Source organism: Chroicocephalus ridibundus, chromosome 8 (assembly GCF_963924245.1).
Source record: "Chroicocephalus ridibundus chromosome 8, bChrRid1.1, whole genome shotgun sequence".
Lineage (NCBI taxonomy): Eukaryota > Metazoa > Chordata > Aves > Charadriiformes > Laridae > Chroicocephalus > Chroicocephalus ridibundus.
The window spans coordinates 50075102-50094155 of NC_086291.1; the positions used below are offsets into that span (position 1 = coordinate 50075102).

The following is a 19054-nucleotide window of genomic DNA, read 5'->3' on the forward strand; positions in this document are numbered from 1 at the left end:
TGAAGGCAGCACCCAGCCCCATGGGGACCTGCTGCGCACGGAGAGAGCAGCGTCACCTTCTGCTGTGCACCAAAACAGTGCCCAGGCAGAAAAGCCAAGCCAGGGCAGAGCCACATGTCCCAGCTGCCACCAAGCACTGCCTGCACCGGGCAGCTCCAGCCCCCGCTGTGCTTGTGGGGTGGAGAAACACGGACCCACACAGCAGAGGGTTTGCAAAGCAGGCGCTGGGGCAGCGCTCCTAAAAAACACAGGCTGGGCAAAAGCCCTCCAGCTCCCCAGGCTTTTTCTAGAGACGTTACAACCCCCAGGGACTTTTGCAACAAGGCGGACATGGACGCGCATGCTTGCCCCTTGGGGGGTTGGTCGCAAGGCGAGGGGACACGCCGGGCTGGCGGTGGACCCCCCTGCGGGGTCCGGGCTCTCCTGTTCCCGGCTGCTGGCACTGCCCACGTCTCTGCTGGCGCGGGAGACAGCCCGAGCTGTGACAGCGGTGTGAATGCTAATGAGGCTGGAAGGAAGGAGAGTAACTAAGGAAACCAAAGAGGATGGAAAGAAAGTTGCTTAATAGGAGAGCCAAACCCCACCGCAAATGGGCAAAAAGCGAGCAGAAAGGTGCAGCCCGCTTGGCCTTAGGGAGGAGGTTCACGTGAGCAAGGACACGGAGTCTTCTGCTCGCTTCAGTTACTGGTAAATTCGATCCTCTCTTCATTTAGACACAAACTTTGCAAATCAGATCGCCTGTACTACATATAATGCAAATTCCTGTCCTTCCTTGCACCTACGGCTCTGTTTGTGGTTGCTTCAGGCTGATGCCCCTGGACGTGACCAAGCCTGGTGGCAGGAGGATGCTGAGCCTGCAGAGACCATCCAAAAACTGTAACGACAAACCCCCAAAAAGACGGAAAGGGAGGACAGTATGTGCAATCCCAGCACCATTTGTTATCAGCCTTGTCCTGCACTGGGCAGGGTGACAGCAAGCCTGGAATACTTCATATCCTCATCAGGCTCCTTCTGACCAGTGACAGAAACCAGCTTATCAAGAAAAAGGGAAGAGACTGCTTGACATAAAAAAAAAATCTCATCTGGCATCTGTGCAAGGTGGCACCTCAGAGAAGTGGCACATGCAAACGCCCCCATAACTCTGCTCCCTCTGATGCTGTCCGGGGGCTTGTCACCAGGGACACCAACGCCAGTGACTCCCGTGTGTTCTCACGGCTTCGCAGCATCGCCTGTGCTGGGTTCCCGGCAGGGTGAGACGGGGTTTGGCAGGTCCCCGCTGGCTAACACCAGCCGACATGTGGCCCACCTGTTTTTCCCCTCTGGGAGCGCACACCCCGGATCGTGGGACCCCGAGGGAGTTCCTGCAGCAGCGCTGGCACCAGTGGGCTGCCCAGCGGCGTGCAATAGCCGCAGGGGCCAGTGCTTTTATTTCCAGCTGTTTCCTGAAAGATTTGACCTCCTGGAAGCCCCCAAGACCATGAAAAACCTGCACGAGGGATGTAGCATAGTGAGAGCTCCGTCGTGAGCCCTCCGCCCCGTGTTAGGCTTTGCTGTAGCTGAGGACTCGCAGGTCTACAAAAGCCACCAGCGGCCAGCCTACCACCCTGGGGCTGCAGCCACCGCCAGGAGCAAGCAATAAGAACCAGCAATAATTAATTACTAATTGCACTTACCTGCCTCACTGTTCCCCGTGGCATTCCCAGGGTACCCATCAGGAAGCACCGAGGGGGGTTCCCCTGGCTCTCCGGGGCAGCCCCAGAGATGCAGCCGCAGGACACAGCGCCCGTCCCCCACCCTCCTGAAACACCCCCAGCTCACAGGGACCTTCTCTAACAAACTCAGGTGGGCCAAGGGGGCTTTTCTCCTCTAGTGGCTAGAAGGAGGCCGAGGACAGAGGGACAAGAGTATATCAGCAAAGAGACTTTACTGTGCAAGCAGGTGAAAGACTCATTTGCTGAAAAATTTCTAGGGAACTTTTAAGAGCTGGGTTTAGTGGCTGTGGTCAGCCCAAGATTTATGGGTGCGCAGGCACTCACGGCGGATGGTAACGATGCCGGAGAAGCTATTCCAGCCCCTGAATGAAAGGCTGCCCTTTAAAGCATCTCAGCATTTGGATTTAGATGACATATAGCAATGGCACCGCAGAAGCCATTACTGTCCATCAAGTAAATAATAAACATGCGATATAAATTTCTTGGACTTACCTAGGCTTTCATGAGCTATTGCAAACACTAAAAAACCCCCCACAAATCAAAGGAAGAAAGGGCAAAGGACAACGCCGAGAAATGAACCGCCAAAGAGGCGGCTGGCTCTGCAGGAACGCAGACGGAGGGAGCTCCCCTTGCAGCAAACCGTGGGGGAAGGCTGTATGTTTATCCCGCCGGAGATTTGGACTTGGGGGAAAAAGGGGTGAGAAGGAAAGCCACCTGCTGCAGACACGACCCAGCTGACATCTCCCCGCCGGGGCTCTTTGTGCGAGCGCAGGCTGACAGCAGGCGGTTCGCCATTGGGTTTCTGTCTGTTACAGCACCAATACAGTAATTAAAAACCTCCCTTGAGAGGTAAACAGGACCGTAAGCCCACGATTACCAGCAAACCAAAGCCCCAGCAATGACTGGAAAGCCATCTCCAGTTCCCCTTGCGATAGCTGGGTCCCTCTGCACCCGCGGGGCTGCACCCAGCCCCCAGCCGTGCCTGCGTCCCCCCCGATGCCGGGTCCCGCTTTACCCACCGTCAGCTGCAGGTAACCCATTATTTGACATCGCAACACCAGGCGTTGACCTTGGCGGCCACGTTTGCTGTAGTACCGTAACTGGATAGATGGTCTTTGCTCTGTCCGGCCAGCGGGATCGTTCCAAGGGCAATGACTAAATTACCTGAAGTCTCTTCCTCCAGCCAGACGAGCCTTCAAGCTTCCGCTCATTTTGTGCTTTTTACAGTGATCACACGATGATCTAAAACCGCATCAAGGCACTGTGGGATAAACACAGAGCACTGCAGCACCCTTAAATCAGGCTGCTCAGAAGCAAGCGTAGGGTCGGGTTCCTTTCTGTGACGTGGGACCGCTGGGACTCAGAGAAGGGGGAGCGGGTGCCTCTGGACATGACACCAACCCCTTCATCACCGCCCTGGGCTGCTGTGCCCGTGGTGCAGCTGGCTATAGGCATTGGCACAGGGAGCCGTGCCCCAGCTTGCCCTCACCGGTGGGATGGCACGGCTGGCGTCGGGAACAGCGCTGGGCGAAGCGCCGGGAGCCACACAATGAGGATGGGCTATCATATTGTTTATCAAGGTCGGGCGGAAAGAAAACAAGGTAATGGGGCATTTGCTGATTCAATTCGTTGAATTTGAACAAATCTTTTAAATCTTCCTCCCCGAAGTATTGGAAAGGTCAGGAAATAGGCAGAATGTGCACTTTCAGGTATTGAAATTAAACTTGTTAAGAAATCCATATTGATTTGCACTTCTCTGAAAAATATTGAAGCCTCCAGATTTAGCCTGGGTATTGATTTTCTCTTCCAGGGGAAAGACATCGCACGAAGGAAAGATATTACACGTGGCAGTAAACACCTTCAATCACCAGCCGCCCGCTCTCCCTTCATCACCAAATGGCCCCGCTTCGCCCCGGGGGGCTGCAGACGGGTCCCAGCGCTGCCACGCGAAGGGGCTGGGGCAGTTCTACAGCTGTGGAGCTGCCAGCCCCCGTGCGACAGTGCCCCCGCGCCCTCCCCTCTCCCCAGGCTGGCATTGGACACTTTGCCTGGCTCGGCCGCGTGCCATCGTGGAACAATTTGATGACGAGCGCTATGGTCCTGGCCGCGTATTGCCCAGCCACTCGGTCCCCTCCGTGCGTGGGACCACGGCGCTCTGCAGCTTCCTGAGGCGGGGATGTGGGGAGGGAGGTGCCGGTCTCTTCTCCCTGGTATCCAGGAACGGTGCAAAGCTGCGCCAGGGGAAGTTCCAACCGGACATTAGGAAGCATTTCTTTACCCAGAGGGTGGTCAAACACTGGAACAGGCTTCCTAAAGAGGTGGCCGATGCCCCAAGCCTGTCTGCGTTTAAGAGGCATTTGGACAATGTCTTTAATAACATGTTTCAACTTTTGGTCAGCTCTGAAGCAGTCAGGCAGTTGGACTAGACGATTATTGTAGGTCCCTTACAACTGAAATATTTTATTCTATTCTATTCTAATCCATTCCATTCCATTCGTTCTGTTCAGGAGCTCCTCACGCGGATGCTGTACAACACCAAAGGCACCACTGATGCAGCAGCTCTAGGGGTCCCCTCCCCACTCACCTGACTGGCACCGGAGATGCTTTACACCGCCAGCCCTGCAGCGAGCCAGCCGCGGGACCGAGACGAGTCACGGAGGTGGGAACTAAAGGGCAATGTCACTAGAAGGAGCAGTGGCTGGAGTTAAGCTGCCTCAGAAACAAACAGCTTCAGGTCGTAAATTTAGCCGCAAGTAAGAGAAACCTGTTTGCTGTCTGTCTCTCCAGCACCCCCCTGCCTCGTGGCACCCAGCACGGCGCAGGGGAAGGTGACAGCCAGCACACGTCCTGGGGCACCTCCTGCGTCTTTTCAATTACTTAAGGAATAACTTGGTTAACTTCAGAAAAATCAATCCTCTCTTTGAAACGAAGTAAAATCGTTTCCCAACATATCTCCTGCCTCGCTGGCCCTCAAGAAAAACACCGGCACCACAAATTGCCCTGAATGTGGCTTTAATGACACAGGCACAGTGTCCTGCGTGTACACAGGCCATGGCATGGCAGCATCCTGGTCCCTAATACATGGTTGCTCCGATTTACTGCTGCGATGGCAATAACTATGTAGCGATGGCAGTATGGATAATGATAAGACCACTTCCAGTTGTATTATCCACACTTGCTGTGCTGCAGGAGTTCATTTATCTGCAGCTGGTCAGGCGTCTTCCTGGCAACTACCTCAGGGATGTCAGGAGCCAGCCCTGCCCCAGGGACAGGGACAGCCACCCGTCCTGCCAAGGAGGGCTCAAACGGCACCCGGCTCCGTGCTGCCCCGGGGGCAAAGCCCACCGCCCAGAAAGGGGCCTCCCGCACAGTCAGGGCTTTGCTGCTGCTGGTGCGGGGTTTGGGTTTAATTAAGAAACGTGCTCTGTTCCCGTGCTTTGCTTTGTCTGATGGAGACAAACAGGGTTCCTCACCCGCAGCACTCAGCGAATCAGCCAGAGCCCACCCTCTGGACATTTAATTCTGAAAAAAAAACCCAAACCAAACATCTTTCCTTTAAGGCACGAAGTGTGCGCATGTATAAAATCTAGGGGTTGGTGATGCCTTCGCAGCTGGGCTCTGAAGGGGCTGCTCAGCACGGTGTCGGAGCAGCCGGAGCAAGACCCCTGCCCGCAGCCCCATAACCCCTCCCGGGGTCGGCACCGCTGCGGCTAACACCGCCGGCACGGGGGGACGGTAAATGAAGGTCTCGGTGTGGCTTTCATGATCAGAGTCTCTAATGATCTGCTTAAAAGCTCTGCTCCACACGCATCGATCCCGGCAATCAGCCCATCGGAGTTTCCCCTCCGAGCATCCCTCCTTCCCCAGGCCTGGCTGGGAACCGACGGTCCCAGCGCTCCCCTCCCGGGAAGCGGCAGGGCTGGGGGGCTCCGCCTGAGCGCGCAGACCTCCCTAGCGAGATTGACGGATTAATTATCAGTAGGGATTTAACTTCAGATCTTTGTCAAGGACAGTCAGAGCTCTGGGGTGCCTTAATACGTCAATAAAGCAAAGCCTGCATTTGCTGCGACGCTTTGTCACAGGGCAGGTCCCGTTGGGAGAGGCTGCGGGAGGCAGCCGGGCAGGAGCCCTGGCCAAACCAGCAATCCCACGCCAGGTAAGTTAAAATGCAGCCTATTCCACGTTTTACACAGCCAGTCCTTTCACTACTTTGTTTTTAAGTATTTCCCTAAAACCGGGAGTGCTACGCTTCCTCAATTGTTTTTAATACATGCAATCAGCAACTGTGGCAATTAAGAGGCCTAATTAGCATCTGAATCAGTCTTCTCACACAACCCCCCCTTCGCAATAGGAGCAGTGAGGGAGATGAAGGACCTGCACGCAGTCTGCAGCCCCAGGCAGCCAGGACCTGCCGAGGGGCAGACGGCCCTTGCCGGGGCTGTTTGAGGGGCTCCAGAGGGGATTTCGCTCCAGCAGAGCTCCCGCAACGGGCTTCCCGCAGCAACCTGCTATTCCCAGGAAAGATTAGGACATGCCCCACGACCGGCCATGCTCCGGCTGGGAGACCCAGGGCAAGGCTGCTCAAAGGAACGCACATCGGGCACCAGATGTTTCCCTTCTGCAGAGAGCACGAGTAAATGAGAGCTCCGCTGGCCCCGGATTACCTGCCGCTGCCTAATGAGCCCCCCCCAGGGACTCCGTGGGAATCCATCGCTTTTGCTAGAAGGTTAAATAAGATTTCAATTAAGCGACACGTCAAATTGTAAGACCGGCTACTTCAAAACCACTTCCCGTTTAGCCGAGCCCTGCTCCGGCGAGAGAAGGCGGCTCAGCGTTTAAAGCCAAACCTCCGGCTGCACGCATACGCCTTGGCATTTAGAGACTGATCTGCTCCCTGACAGCCCACACCATCCCCTGGTTGTCACCCCGTGCGGGCAGCTGGCACGTCCCTGACAAGCGGCTCGGAGGGGACAGGCACGCGCTGAGACCCTGCAGGCAAACGCCCAGAGGGAGCGCAGCTGGGAGAGGTGGTCCCCAAGGGGGACCTGAAGTTGGCTCCAACTCGGCATTTCCCTGGCAGAGGGGTCTCACCACAACTGCCCCAGGATGCCCGGCTGCCCCCGGGGAGGGGACGTCACCCCACCGCAGCACCTTTTGGGGGAAATGGCTTTCTGAGCCACTCCCCTTGCGGCGCTCACCCTGCCGGTGCTCAGGCTCGGGGGGCTGCACATGGAGCCCCCCACCCCGCAGTGTCCCAGGCACCCCACCAGCCACCCCGCTACACGAACCAGGGCAGGAGAACGAGGTGGGGTCCGAGGTGGGGGCTGCTCCCCCAGACCCCCTGCAGCCAGGGAGCCCTGACCCCAGGCACCCCACGCAGCTACAGGAGATGTCGAGGCTGCCGTAAAACACCCGTGGGTCACAGCATGCGGTTTGCCAGCTGCCCGCAGCAAGGTCAGTGCGACCTATTCAGCCAAGTAACTTGCTTGCCAAACTGGACGATTTTATTGTTATTTTTCTCATCAATCTCCCAGCCATTATAGAATCATACACCATCCGCACGCAGCCCGCGGCCGGCAGCCCGGCCACCAACCCAGTTTCTCCTGCAGTACCACCAGGTCAAGCGTTGCCTCCTTCGTTGCGCCCAGACAATAATTTGTGACTGCGTGTGTATTAATTTTAGGGAATTAATTCATTTTCTTGCAACATTAGAGGTTAATTAAATGCTGGCTAATTGCTACCAGTCATTGGAGGAATTCTGCTCCTGAGTCCTTTCATGGCCTGAATGCACCAAAGGAAGAAAAAAGGAAAGAAAGGAAGAAAGAAAGAAGCCCTTTCAAGACCACAGAAAATTGCAAAAGGATGTTTCTTCCAACCCGACATGACAAAATTGAATTCCAAGCTATTTAATGCATGCACGAAACGCCATAGAGAAACCCAGCCCAAGCACTCCATCCACCACGACAGGGAAAGGGGTTTCGCAACACGAGCACTCGCTACGGCACCGACTCAGTGCTTCAAACTCCGGACTTCCAGGCAATTTCGCTTAAATGTAACTACCAGATTAAGGATTCTCACAGACAGGGCTATCGCCAGCATTTCCATGGGACATACAGCTAAGGTAACACTGCGATTATGATCAACATTAACGATGGAGACCTCGGGAAGCCACTGTCCGGGGTGGTGATGGAAGCCCCGCTCAGTCCGCGGGGGCACCACGGCCAGGGTCACAGTGCAGCCCCCGTCCCCTCCCCGCCGGGGAGGCAGGGCCGCGTGGGTCCCGGTCCCACCGTGGGCGCAGTGGCCTGGCCTGGCCAGTGGCATTTCGGGAGTGAAAAACCAGCCCCGCGGGTAGGGGCACGGGAAGCCATCTGGGTTTGTCCTTAAAAACAGGATTTCACGGGTTACACCGTCACGAGGATGATGTCATGCAGCCTGACAAAACGCCCCTGCTCGCCTCAGACCGGCGTGGTTCGTCTGTTGGCCGGGTTGTTGTGCAAAGACTCCTTGAACTCTTTGGGGATGGAGTTATGGACCTGTAAAAAACCGTGGTCCCGCTCCGAGTTGAGCAGCGTCCCCATGGTGACCTTGGAAGGATCCCTGGAGAGGGTGAACATGGAGATGTCGGTGGAGGGGATGGTGCTGAACCCCTTGCTGACGGGTGACATGTCCCGGGACCGGGGCTCGGTGGAGCGGGAGCTGGACCGCCGGCGGAAGCGGTACCTGTAGGGGGGAAGGCGAGTGAAGGCCGACTTCTTCAGCAGCTCCGAGTGGGACTTGGCACGGATCTGGCGGTGCTTCTCGATGTACATGTGCACGGCGATCACCCCCACCATCTCGGCGATGATGAAGGACAGGGCTCCGAAGTAGAAGGACCAGCCGTAGGAGTAGCTCTTCTTGGAGTCGCTCTGCCCTGGGTCCCCCGCGTTGGCCGAGATGTAGACTATTATCCCGATGATGTTGCTGAGACCTTTAGGCGGGGACGAGAGGGAGAGACGCTCGCTTGAGTGGCAGCAGAGAGATGGAGGACAGCAGCACCCCAATCTACTCCGGGGAGCGGAGGGACACTGGCTGGAGGAGCCCAGCCCTTCTCCTGCCCACCAGGACCCGCAGGGTGCCCGGCAGGCGGGGACAGTGCCGGAGGCCACGGCTGCATCCCCATGGGGAACCAACACACCTCCCAGCACACTGGGGACAAAAACCCCTCACAGACCTCTGCTGCTGGCCCCGGTATACATCCATGTATTCACATGAACCCAGTATATGTGTATAGTCACGTACAGCGAAGGAGCAGGAGGAACAACTGCTATTTTGTTTAGAAGAGGGACATTTCAAGACCTGGTTCTGCTTTGCAGAGCTGCTCTCCAAGCAATGGACTGCAGGAGCCCAGCCAGTGCCGGGGCTGTGGCTGGAGCAGAGCCAACCCACGGGGCACGGAGGGGATCCCTCCGGCACAAACCCCGGCTCACCACAGCCCTGGGAACGCAGGGAAGCGGGAATGGCTCCATCTCTTTCCATTTCTGGTGGAGGTTGGAGGCTTTATTTGGGATCCGGGCAGTTTTTGCACCGCCAGCAGCACCGTGGGGCTGTGCCGCAGGGCGGGGGAGTGGCTGATGTATTCCTGGATTTACTTAATGAATCGATTATGTTCTTTCTGTTGTTTTCTCATCTGCATCAGCAGCTCCTGCCAGCCGAAAGAGCGAGAGTAATTTGTCTCTTTGTAGGGAGAAGAAAAAACACAAAATAGAGCAGTTCCTTGAGACAAAGACATTGTCATACGATAATCAGTGGAAGTGTTGGGGAACAGTGCACAAAGAAATGAGTAATCCAGAAGGAACAGCCTCTCAAGGGAGAGTGATTTTTCCCTGTAGGACTGTGGCAGCCCCTCTGCCCAGTCCCTGGTGCTGCCAGTCGAGGGCCTGACCTCACCTGGTCCCAAGACCTGCTGCTTGGCAGTGATGGAGGGCAGAGACCCCCAAAACCTGCCCCAGGGCCGGGTGCTCCCCCAGTGGGACAGCTGCGCTCCGGGAGCCCCTCCTGGGCTGCAGCACCTGCATGGAGACTGCTCGAGGCAGAGCAGGGTGGATGCCTAAAGTGCTGGCTAGCATGGTGACCGCTTGCCAGAAACCTCTGCTGGTTTTCCCCTGCGATGAGGATTTTTCCACTGGGACGAGACAGCTCACAAACCCCAGAATCCCTCCACGCCAATGGCCCGGGAGGACCCACAACCCGTCTCCAGCTCCCCCGTGTTCCCCCCCCATCGCTTCCACACCAGGAGAGCCGCCCTGCTCCCAACACCGCTGGGCAGCTCCTACCTGCAGAGACGAAGAAGATGCCGGCGCTGAGGATGACGTTGTGTTTGCTCTTGTAGAACTCGCTGGCCGCCACGCAGAGGCCCCCGAAGAACAGCAGACCCACGCTGAGGATGGGGAAGATGCTGGATGCTCTCACCGCACCTGCGGGACAGGGAGCAGGGCAGGGTTGGTCCCCGACATCGCTCCTGCGGCGGGTGCTGCCGGCGTCTCCCACACCAATACCAGCGCCCAGGAAGAACTGTTCCAACGCCACCCTGGGGTGCTGCCGCAAGGGATGGCGGAGACCCATCACCAGCTCCTCCTGTGCATCCTCTGCCTGTCCCCAGGCTGCTCTGCTCCGAGCTTGCCCTGGAGCACAGCATCAGCCCTGCAAACCCTGTGATTCAGGCCTCCCACCACAAAAAATAGTTTAAACCCTGAATTTCTTCCCCCCCCCGGCTATTTCAAGGATTTATTTCTTCTGGTCTTGTCACACAGTCAGCACTAGCTATTTACCTTGCCATTACCAAACACACCATCCACGGGTTTAGGCTATGGACTTGACTCTGGAGCCGAGGGATTGCAGAAACCCCCCAGATCTCAGCAGGCTGGCGAGGAACAGTACTGCCAACCACAAGGGTTGTGTCCCTCGCGTCCCCAAAGTATTGCAGTTGTTTCAAACATCAACAATTTACTAACACACCTAAAGTTCAGCAACAAAATGTTTTGCTGATACAGGGGAGGAACATCATCAAAATGAACACAAAGCCCAGGACCCCGAGCCCACCATGTGTGATGCTGTGGCCCTGGCACTGGGCTCTATCCCAAAGGGATTAGCTCCGGCAGAACCTGTCTCTGCACGCTCAGGGCTCACTGACCAAGAGCTACACAAAGAAGGGCCTTTTCTGCGTGGCCTACCCGAAGTTCAGCTTCCAAAATGACAGTAAAGGGTAATTAATGCAGCAAATCACTACCTGCTCCACTGAAAATACACTCTGCCTTGGTTTGGGCTCTCATCCCCCTATTAGGGCCTTTATTAAAAGCACAGAAATACAGAGAAGCCCCATTAAAATGCCATTCTGGGGGCTTTAAAATAGACTTTTTGTTTTAAATGTGGGAGGGGGTGGGAGAAGAGCTTAAACGCTAATCTACTAAAATGGCAAACCAATTCCATTAATCGCATTCCCCTCTTAGATGGGTGAGCAGAGCTGATGGCTCCCTGCAGAGTTCGAAAATGGGGAGTTCAGAGCAACATCTGGATGAGCAGCAGCTGCATGAGGCGGGGGCCATTGCCCAGCCCGGGGATCGGGGCTGAGCACAGGGCGATGGGCGCCGGGTGTCACTTCATCCCCGGGGATTCCTCCCAGCCCCAGCGTCTCAGACAGCACCCAGAGACGCCAATGCCACCAAGGCTGCCACGTGCCTCTGCTGCCTTATGTTCTTATTGCTTGGAAATTCAGGTGTTCAAATAAACCTTTTGGCTGTGCAGGCTTCGCGGTCCATCACACACGTGCACGTTTGTCAACGTGCCAGCGGTGCACGTCCGTGTTGCTTTGCATGTCAGGGTGTGCGTCATTTGTGCCCAGCGTCTGTCACGCTGCGGCTTGGTGCCCCAGCGATCGCTTCTACATGCGTCTGCAAAGCGCGCAGGGGATGGTGCCTCTTCTCTGCAGGATCATCCTCAGCTCCCCCCACATAAAAACCTTGCGGGTCCTGCTCAGAGGTTGTCCTGGCCCCCTTGAGCAGGAGGATCCCGCTTTTCCCCAGGAGAGCCGCCAGCTCTGTTTCTACTCCATCTCCCTGCACCGGGCTGCTGCTGGCAGAGCACACGGCAGCCGCTCATCGTGCTTTCCCAGTGAGTGCCAGCAAATCCAGGCTGGCTGCAGAGACACGGGGACCAGCACGAACGCAGCCCCGCTGTGGCATCACACCAGGGACCCCCGGGGTCCCGGTCCCCAGCCATCCTCGCACCCCCACAAGCGCGGGCTGCGCAGCAGCTGCCAGGACAGACCAGCCACGGGGACAGCGAGCGCCAGACAAATGTGCCATCAACACCGCGACTGCGGCGTGACATGGCCACGCTCGGGTAACCCAGAGGGTCACCGCTGCTTTGCGGGAAGCCTGGGGGGGCTGTGACCCATCGGCCGCCTGCCAGTAAAGGCGGGGGGGAACCGCTGGGTGAAGCTCTGGGTGCTGGGGGACAGGGAGAGGGATGCCAGCACAGTGTGGGGCAAGGGGGTCCCCAGGGAGCTCCGAGGGGCACAGGAAAGCAGACTCACGGAGGAGATACTCAGCCGTGTCTTGCTCGTAATCCGCATCCTCGGGGAAGTGGTCGATTTTCTTGCACACTCCTCGGAAGGTTCCTGGGGAGACACAAGCCAGGAAACCTTCAAATCCCATCCGCCCTGGCAGGAGCTGGATGTGCCGCACGGGGCCAGCACGGCAGCAGCCCCCGGCGGGGGGCTGTCACTCACCCCAAACACTGCCCTGGGCCCCCGGGGTCGGTTCGCTCCCTGCAGAGCAGTGCTCCTGCGCCCTCCGAGCACTGCTGATTCCCTCTACATCTCAAACTAAGCCCTGCCATTAACATCGCTGCTGAGCTGGGAGGAGATGCCCACGCTGCCCTGCTCCCCCCGCAGCCCCACGGTGGCCACGGGCAGAGCCTCTTCGGCTGCGCGGCGCTGCGAGGACGTGTCGGGAGCCCAGCACCGCCTCTGCTGAGCTTTTCCCCCTCCCTGGGTGCACCCATGGACACGGCAAGGCTCGTCTGGCCCCCATTTTCCCCAGTGAAGGGGAGGCGAAGCAGAGCAGGCACTTGCTGGCTCCCAGCACCCACCACCCAGGCAAACCCCTTCATCGGCTTTGACAGAAAATCGATGGAGCTGTAAATAAACCTCCCGGCCTTCGGGGACGGGCAACACCTTATTCAGATAGACTGGGGAAAGCGCTCCATGGCTGCAGCCCGGTGCTCGCGCTGGGACGTCGGGCTCATCTGCTTTCACATCAAATTCCTGCTGGGGGAGATGGCAGTGGCACCGGGGTCAGAGAGGCTGCACCGCGCGGAGACCAGCCTGGTCCTCCCGGTTTGGCTCCTCTGCCCCGGCCCCTCGGCTGCGTGAAAGCTTTGATTTACTGCCACAAACGCAGGGCACAGGCTGCCGCGCAGACGAGGATCCTCAGCACGTTTACTAAAGTAACATCTGGGCCGCAGCTTAGCTTCCAAAATGCGTTTTTTTTTTTTTCCTGGAGGCACAGATGTGTTCATTTAAAGGACTACAAAAAGTTTCTAAAGTTCTTACCCTTTCCTGCCACTTTCTCAGCCCTGCTTCAAGGGGGGATAGGCCAGAAGAGGCAGAGTCACCGAGACGACCTGTCTGTACCCCATTCCCAGGCTGCTTCCACGTGTCCCCCACAGCACACACACACCCATGCTCGGCCGTGGACAAGCACCCAGTGCCACAGGTGGGCATCACAGCTGAGCTTGGCATGGATGGGAGCACCACCCACCCCACGGCACGGTCCCGCCGGGAGCCCTGCTCGCACCGGGAGCTCAGCACATGTTGCCTTCCCCCTCCTTCTCGTGGGTTCCCACAGCACGACTTGGGAGTGGGGGCGAGAGCATCCCCAGCACGGTGGGCACCGGCAACACCGCCTGGAAGGCCTATGGAAGGAGGCAGATGCTCTGGCATCTGCTGCCCTCCCACTTAGCATTTGGGAAAAAAAAGGCTCTTTTTCTGTGGCTTTTTTTTTTTTTTTTTTTTTTTTTTGCCTCCTGCCTCTAAAGAAAACAAACGTATTTTGCCTTTAAACGCTTGCCTGTTTGCTTTGGCTTTCTCCTCGCTGTGCTTTCGGGCTCAGCTCTTTCCTGTGCCAAAGCCGTGCAGTTGTGCCATGAGAGGAAAAAGCCAAGGACAAGTCAGGCTCAGGTAGGTGATGTTCTGGGGACTCAGTTACTCTTTGGAGGTGGCACTTTGGAGCAGCCCACCAGGACACGGAGCACCGCACTCAATATCTGCTGGGGACGGCTCAGAGCTCGGCTCGTGCCCCAGTGCTGGGCGGGAACACGGCTCTTCAGGACCCGGGGTGGCAGCAGACACTTCTGTCTGCAGGATTCGGAGGCATCTTCTCCAAAGCAAGCAGCAAGCACTAATGCAAGAGTCTGCACGATGCTTCCTCTGCAGTGCTGACAAATGCTGTCCTTGATGTTATAAACGGGGAGACTGAGGCACGGAGTGTGACTTCTCCTGGAGTGGCAACGGGCTGGGCGAGGCGGGAGGAATTCCTGCAGCCTCTTCCTACACGACGAGCAGCCTTCTCATGACACCAGTGCTGGAGGACATGGTCAGGCCACGCTGGGTCTGCCCCCTCTCCCACGGGACCAGAAAGGACATGCCACCAGGGGACAGGGCTCAAGGCAAGAAAAGCCAACCCGCATGGTGTCCTGCACAGCAGGACGCTGTCAGTCTGCGCTCCGGGCTTGGGGGAGCCGAGCATCGTGACAGGCATCAATTAAAGCCTGGAGATGTAGCTCTGGAGGTGGCAAGCTGTCATCCAAGCGGGAGACACGGCATCTGAGGGGGAACCGCCTGCTCCCGTTGCTTTGGGAACTGCAGGCGAAGGGGAGGCTGAGAACGGGTGCCACGAACGGGGCTGAGGAGGCACTGGGCACGGGGAGGATGGCAGCTGCACAGCACAGCCACCTTCTCCTCCTCCTCCTCCTCTCAGCTTTCCACCCACCTTCTCCAACCTTATCCCGGTACCTGCCAGCAGGGCTCTGCCCCACGCACCCCAGAGCTGCTGATGGGACACATCTGCCCTCTCCGACATTTAACAGCTGCAAAGCTGCTGTCAGCCAGGGATGCCCAGGCAGCGTACAGGATTTTGCAAGAGCTTCTCCAGAGGCACCGGCGGTGCAGGAACATCTCCCTCCACAGCAACCTCCTGGGCAGGGGCGCAGAGCCAGCGTTCATCATCTGATTAATGGGAGAAACTTTCCCTTGGTGCCACGTGGGAAAGGAGTTTAGAGTCTGAGACAGCCCATCAGCACAGCGTGCAAACGAGAATACTAATTTGCTTGGGTTTGAGCTCTTTGAAGTTCTCTGAGGCTCCCTGTGCTGCTGAGCCCCCACCAGAACCCAGTGCTGGGTTGGGGGGGGACAGGCAGGCAGGCACCCCCTGCCCTGAGCAGCAGCCGAATGAGCCAGGACCCCCGGGGGCATACACCAATGTCCAAGGTAAATCTGTGACCGTGAGGGATGAGGGCGAGCCTTGGAACAGGAGGCACCTGCAGGCGGAGGGGATGCCCTGTTCGGATGCAGGTACCGGGATCTTTAACCTCTCTGCTTCCCTCAGCCCTGCCCGTCCCACCCTAACGCCTCCTTTGCAACGGAGATGGGATGGAAAAAAAAAAGTTTTTAAAAAAAAAAACAATAAATCAAGCGACTTCGTCGGGGCAAGGGCAGAGCCTTTGGCAGGACCCAACACCAACTCCGTCCTGCTGCGGAGGGAAGCACCGGGCAGCCCCGGCGAGCGGCGGGAGGGAGAAACCACGGCGGCATCTCAGGTTTGCGGCTTGCTCCGGCACCGCGGCTCGCCCTGCACCTGGCAGGGGGTTGAGCAAAATCCGCCCCCCTCCCCAAGGCAAAGGGAGCCCCCAGCCCCCCCACGCCGGGAGGGGGGGGCAGCCCCGCTGCCTGCCCGGCTCCACCGCATCTATTTCACGCTCTGACATTTATTCTGGCTCCTTTAACTCCCTCTGTTCATTAACCGATGCTCGTCGCCATGGCAACCGCTGAGTCACCTGACACACAACTTCCCACCCTCCAAACAAATACCACAACAAGGCTTAAATCACAAAAAGGCCCCCCCGCTCCCCCCCCCCACCTCCCCGTGACCCCCAAAACGCTCCCTGAGGATGGAGCCCTGCCGCGGGGAGGTGCGGCTGGAAAAGGCTCCGGGGAAGGATGGGGCGGCCGCTCCCGGCCCTGGCTGGAGGCTCATGCCCCCCAAGCAGCCGGGCTGCAAGCACTCACACCCCACACGGCACATCCCGAGCCACCAGGTCCCCGTCCCCCGGTGACGGCAGATGCAACTCCGGGCTTTCCTCTCCTGGCTTTATAGCTAGCCCCTGGTAAAAGCAGCGTTAAAATATTACAGGCATAAAAGAAGGAGGTTTTGTCCGAGTCCTCAAACTCTAGAGCCTCCTTCCTCTGCCCACGTTTTCTCAGCGAGGAACTCGAGGCAGAGGCGATGCCGAATCGCCTGCTCGCCGCCTGTCTCTGACCCCCCCTGCCAGAACGGAGCCCGTGGGTGCGAGCTCAGGCACGAGATGCCCCCAGCTCCTGGGGCTCGAGCCTTGCCCGGCACCAGGGCTAGCTGCATGCAGAAATCAGCTGGGAAGGACTGGCCAGCACAGGACTCGGGATGCTGGCCGGGCTCGGGTACGGGCTCAGCTGCTTGCTCGGGGCACCCAAAGCCTCAGCTCCCGCTAACGCCTCTCCAGTGCGGCACCATGCCCCTTGACAGCACCCAGCTGTGAGCCCTTGTCCCAGGCACAGCACCCAGCATGACTCGTGCTGTACAGAGAGGATGGCCGGGGGGCTGCTGCCTCCCCCCACAGCCACGGTTCACCAGTCGTCAGGCTCCTCTCCCCTGGAGGAGGAGGAAGGGCAGAGCTCCCACCAGCCGGGCTGCTGGTTTTGGCACATCCCAACCTGCTTGCGAGTAATTTTCCCCAGGTGATGCCCATGCCCGCAACACAACTCCGCGCTGCGTGCATGAGTCACACCACCTTGGGTTTAATTCATCTGCTGGCCGGGAGAGCGCCAGCAAAGGCAGCGTGCTGCTGCGGTTATTCATTCCCCGCTCAGCTGTCTCTGTGGTAGATCTGGGTAATTTTCTCTCCCTATTAGTGTGAATCCTGATTAGCCAACTTAGCTTATCACTGCACTTCCCTGCCTGGAGCCCCGACGTGGCAGCAGCCAGCTCTGCTCACGGTGGCTCATGCAGCCCCGCTCCGGAGCCTGGAAGCAGGGCTGTGCCAGCCGGCACTGCCTCCCCTCGCCCACCCCAGCACGGGACAGCTTCTCCCTTCACCTTTTTCTGTTCCGAGGAACCAGACTCCTCCAGCAGGGTCCTGGAAGGGCCCCATCCAGCACACACGGCTGCCCCACACAAGCACACACTCCGGGGTCCCCCAGATGCTCAAACAGGCAGGGACGGTGCTCGGCCAACAGCGACTGGCAACAATCCACGGAAACAATGGTTTGAAGCACCTGGACAAGTGCCAGCAGCAAAGCCTGCAAGATAACACTCTGTCACGTTACATGTTCCCCCTGTTCCGCGTTCCTCCCCTCTTCCCCACAGGAGCATCCGTGGATGCACAACCCGCCGCCGCCTCCTCGGTGCTCTCCCGTGGCCAACGCAGCTGCCAGCCCCAGGGGCAGGGGGCTCCAGGGGGGGCTGGCAGCGCAGACCCACCGACAGCGGGAAACACCTCTGCCGTGCCCAGGGAGGGGAGGCGCAGCCCCGGAGTGCCGGTATGTTGAAGTCTGAAAAATCAGCCAACACAGCAGTAACATCACCCCGCGTGAGTGCCTGGGTGAGACCGACTGAGCAGGTGGGGAGCTGGGGCTCAGCCACGTCCTCCCTCCATGGATGAGGCACCCATGGTGGCACGGGGATGGCCAGGACCAGCGTGTCCTTCAAACGCACAGCTGTGCGGTGCGGCATCGCGCTCCCTGCCCAGGCTGGATTCAAACCTCTGCCACGTAGCTGAGCACCCAGCAGCTCCCGACCCTCCCCGTGGCTGCGGGTGCAGCCCCAGCACCTTCCACACCGATCGGCAAGCAGCTCCCACGCAGAGGAGCGGCTGGAGGAGCCCAGCCAGGAGCTGAGCCACCCCAGCCCCGCAGGAAGCCTCTCCCTGTCCCTCCTGCCTTGGGGGGTGCCGGGGGCACCATGCCGCAGCAGGGTCAGCGTGAGTAACCCCAGCTCTGCCATCAGTTAGGTGCCACCTCTCTCCTCATCCTCCACAGCTGCCACAAACCCTCGGCCGGCAGCAGAGCAGCATCCAGCCACGCTCTGCACCAGTCTCAGCGAGCTTCAGTTCAAGCTCTCGATTTAGCGGTCCCGCTTTAATGCAGGGGCACCCTGAGCGTCCCCAGGCACCGCAGGAAAGCCCTCTCCAGTTGGCGAATCTCCCAGGGCATTTTCCACATGTAAGCACCGTACGCAGCAATGGGACCATCTGCCATGCAGCGCATCCCTGCCCGATGGCTCCAGGCTCACCGCAGCGAGCCCTGCCTTTTAGGTAACATCGGATTTGATTTGGAAGAGATGAACTCATGTAACACATTTCGCTTTCGCCGGTTTTGTAAAGGCATCCCTTCCCTTCCCCTCCCGCGGGGCTGTTTTTCATCCCGTGCTCCGCGTGATTCTTCGATCCCTCTCATCCCCACCAGATCAGAGCATCCCCGCGCTGCACGTTAAATAACGTGACTAACGCCTGCCTCCTGCGAGTCACCCCTTCTCCCCCGGACAAGGGCTGCCTTACACGGGGGAATGTTTCATTTCAGCAGGGGTTTGTCGCTGCTGCTTTAGTTCATTCCTATTTCGATGTACGTACTCTCTGCACTGTGCTTATTGGAGAATGCAAAGGCAATTAATTGATTTGATCTCAGGTCTTTTTCCTCTCAAAGCTCTTTTCCCCAGGGAGAGCTGGGGGGGGGGGCGGGGGGGGCAGAGTTGCGAGGGAAGTACGAGTCTCATGACGGCGGAAATATGGCTAAGAATACCAATCCTAACCCGGAGAGCCAGAAGACTGAAGAGCTCTAGTTATGGTTTTGAAATCTCATTACTTTTCATCCAGTGGAACAGTTTTCCAGGCACTATTCTGGTTGTTACTGCTCAGTGTGCAAACTAAGACCCAGGCTCGGGAAGATGAGCTAACGCTGTTCTTATTTAAGAACAAAATTCTTCTCTCCCTTCACGTTGGTTGGCTCGGCCAGGAGAAGTCCTGGGGCAAGGTCACATTCCAGCCCTCAGCTC

The 19054-nt window shown here is 58.0% G+C and overlaps 1 protein-coding gene across 1 annotated transcript in view; it reads right to left on the reverse strand.

Annotated features, from left to right (window-relative positions):
• Positions 1-7198: 7198 nt before the first annotated feature.
• The window catches only part of CACNG3 (calcium voltage-gated channel auxiliary subunit gamma 3), a 32868-nt gene continuing 21012 nt past the window's right edge, over positions 7199-19054 (reverse strand). Inside the window, exons 2-4 of the mRNA XM_063344487.1 lie at positions 12286-12369; positions 10028-10168; positions 7199-8682 (exon numbers count right to left, since the gene is read on the reverse strand). Of these exons, the coding sequence (XP_063200557.1) occupies positions 8171-8682; positions 10028-10168; positions 12286-12369 (737 nt within the window). The 3' untranslated portion in view covers positions 7199-8170. The remainder of the gene's footprint in view (positions 8683-10027; positions 10169-12285; positions 12370-19054) is intronic.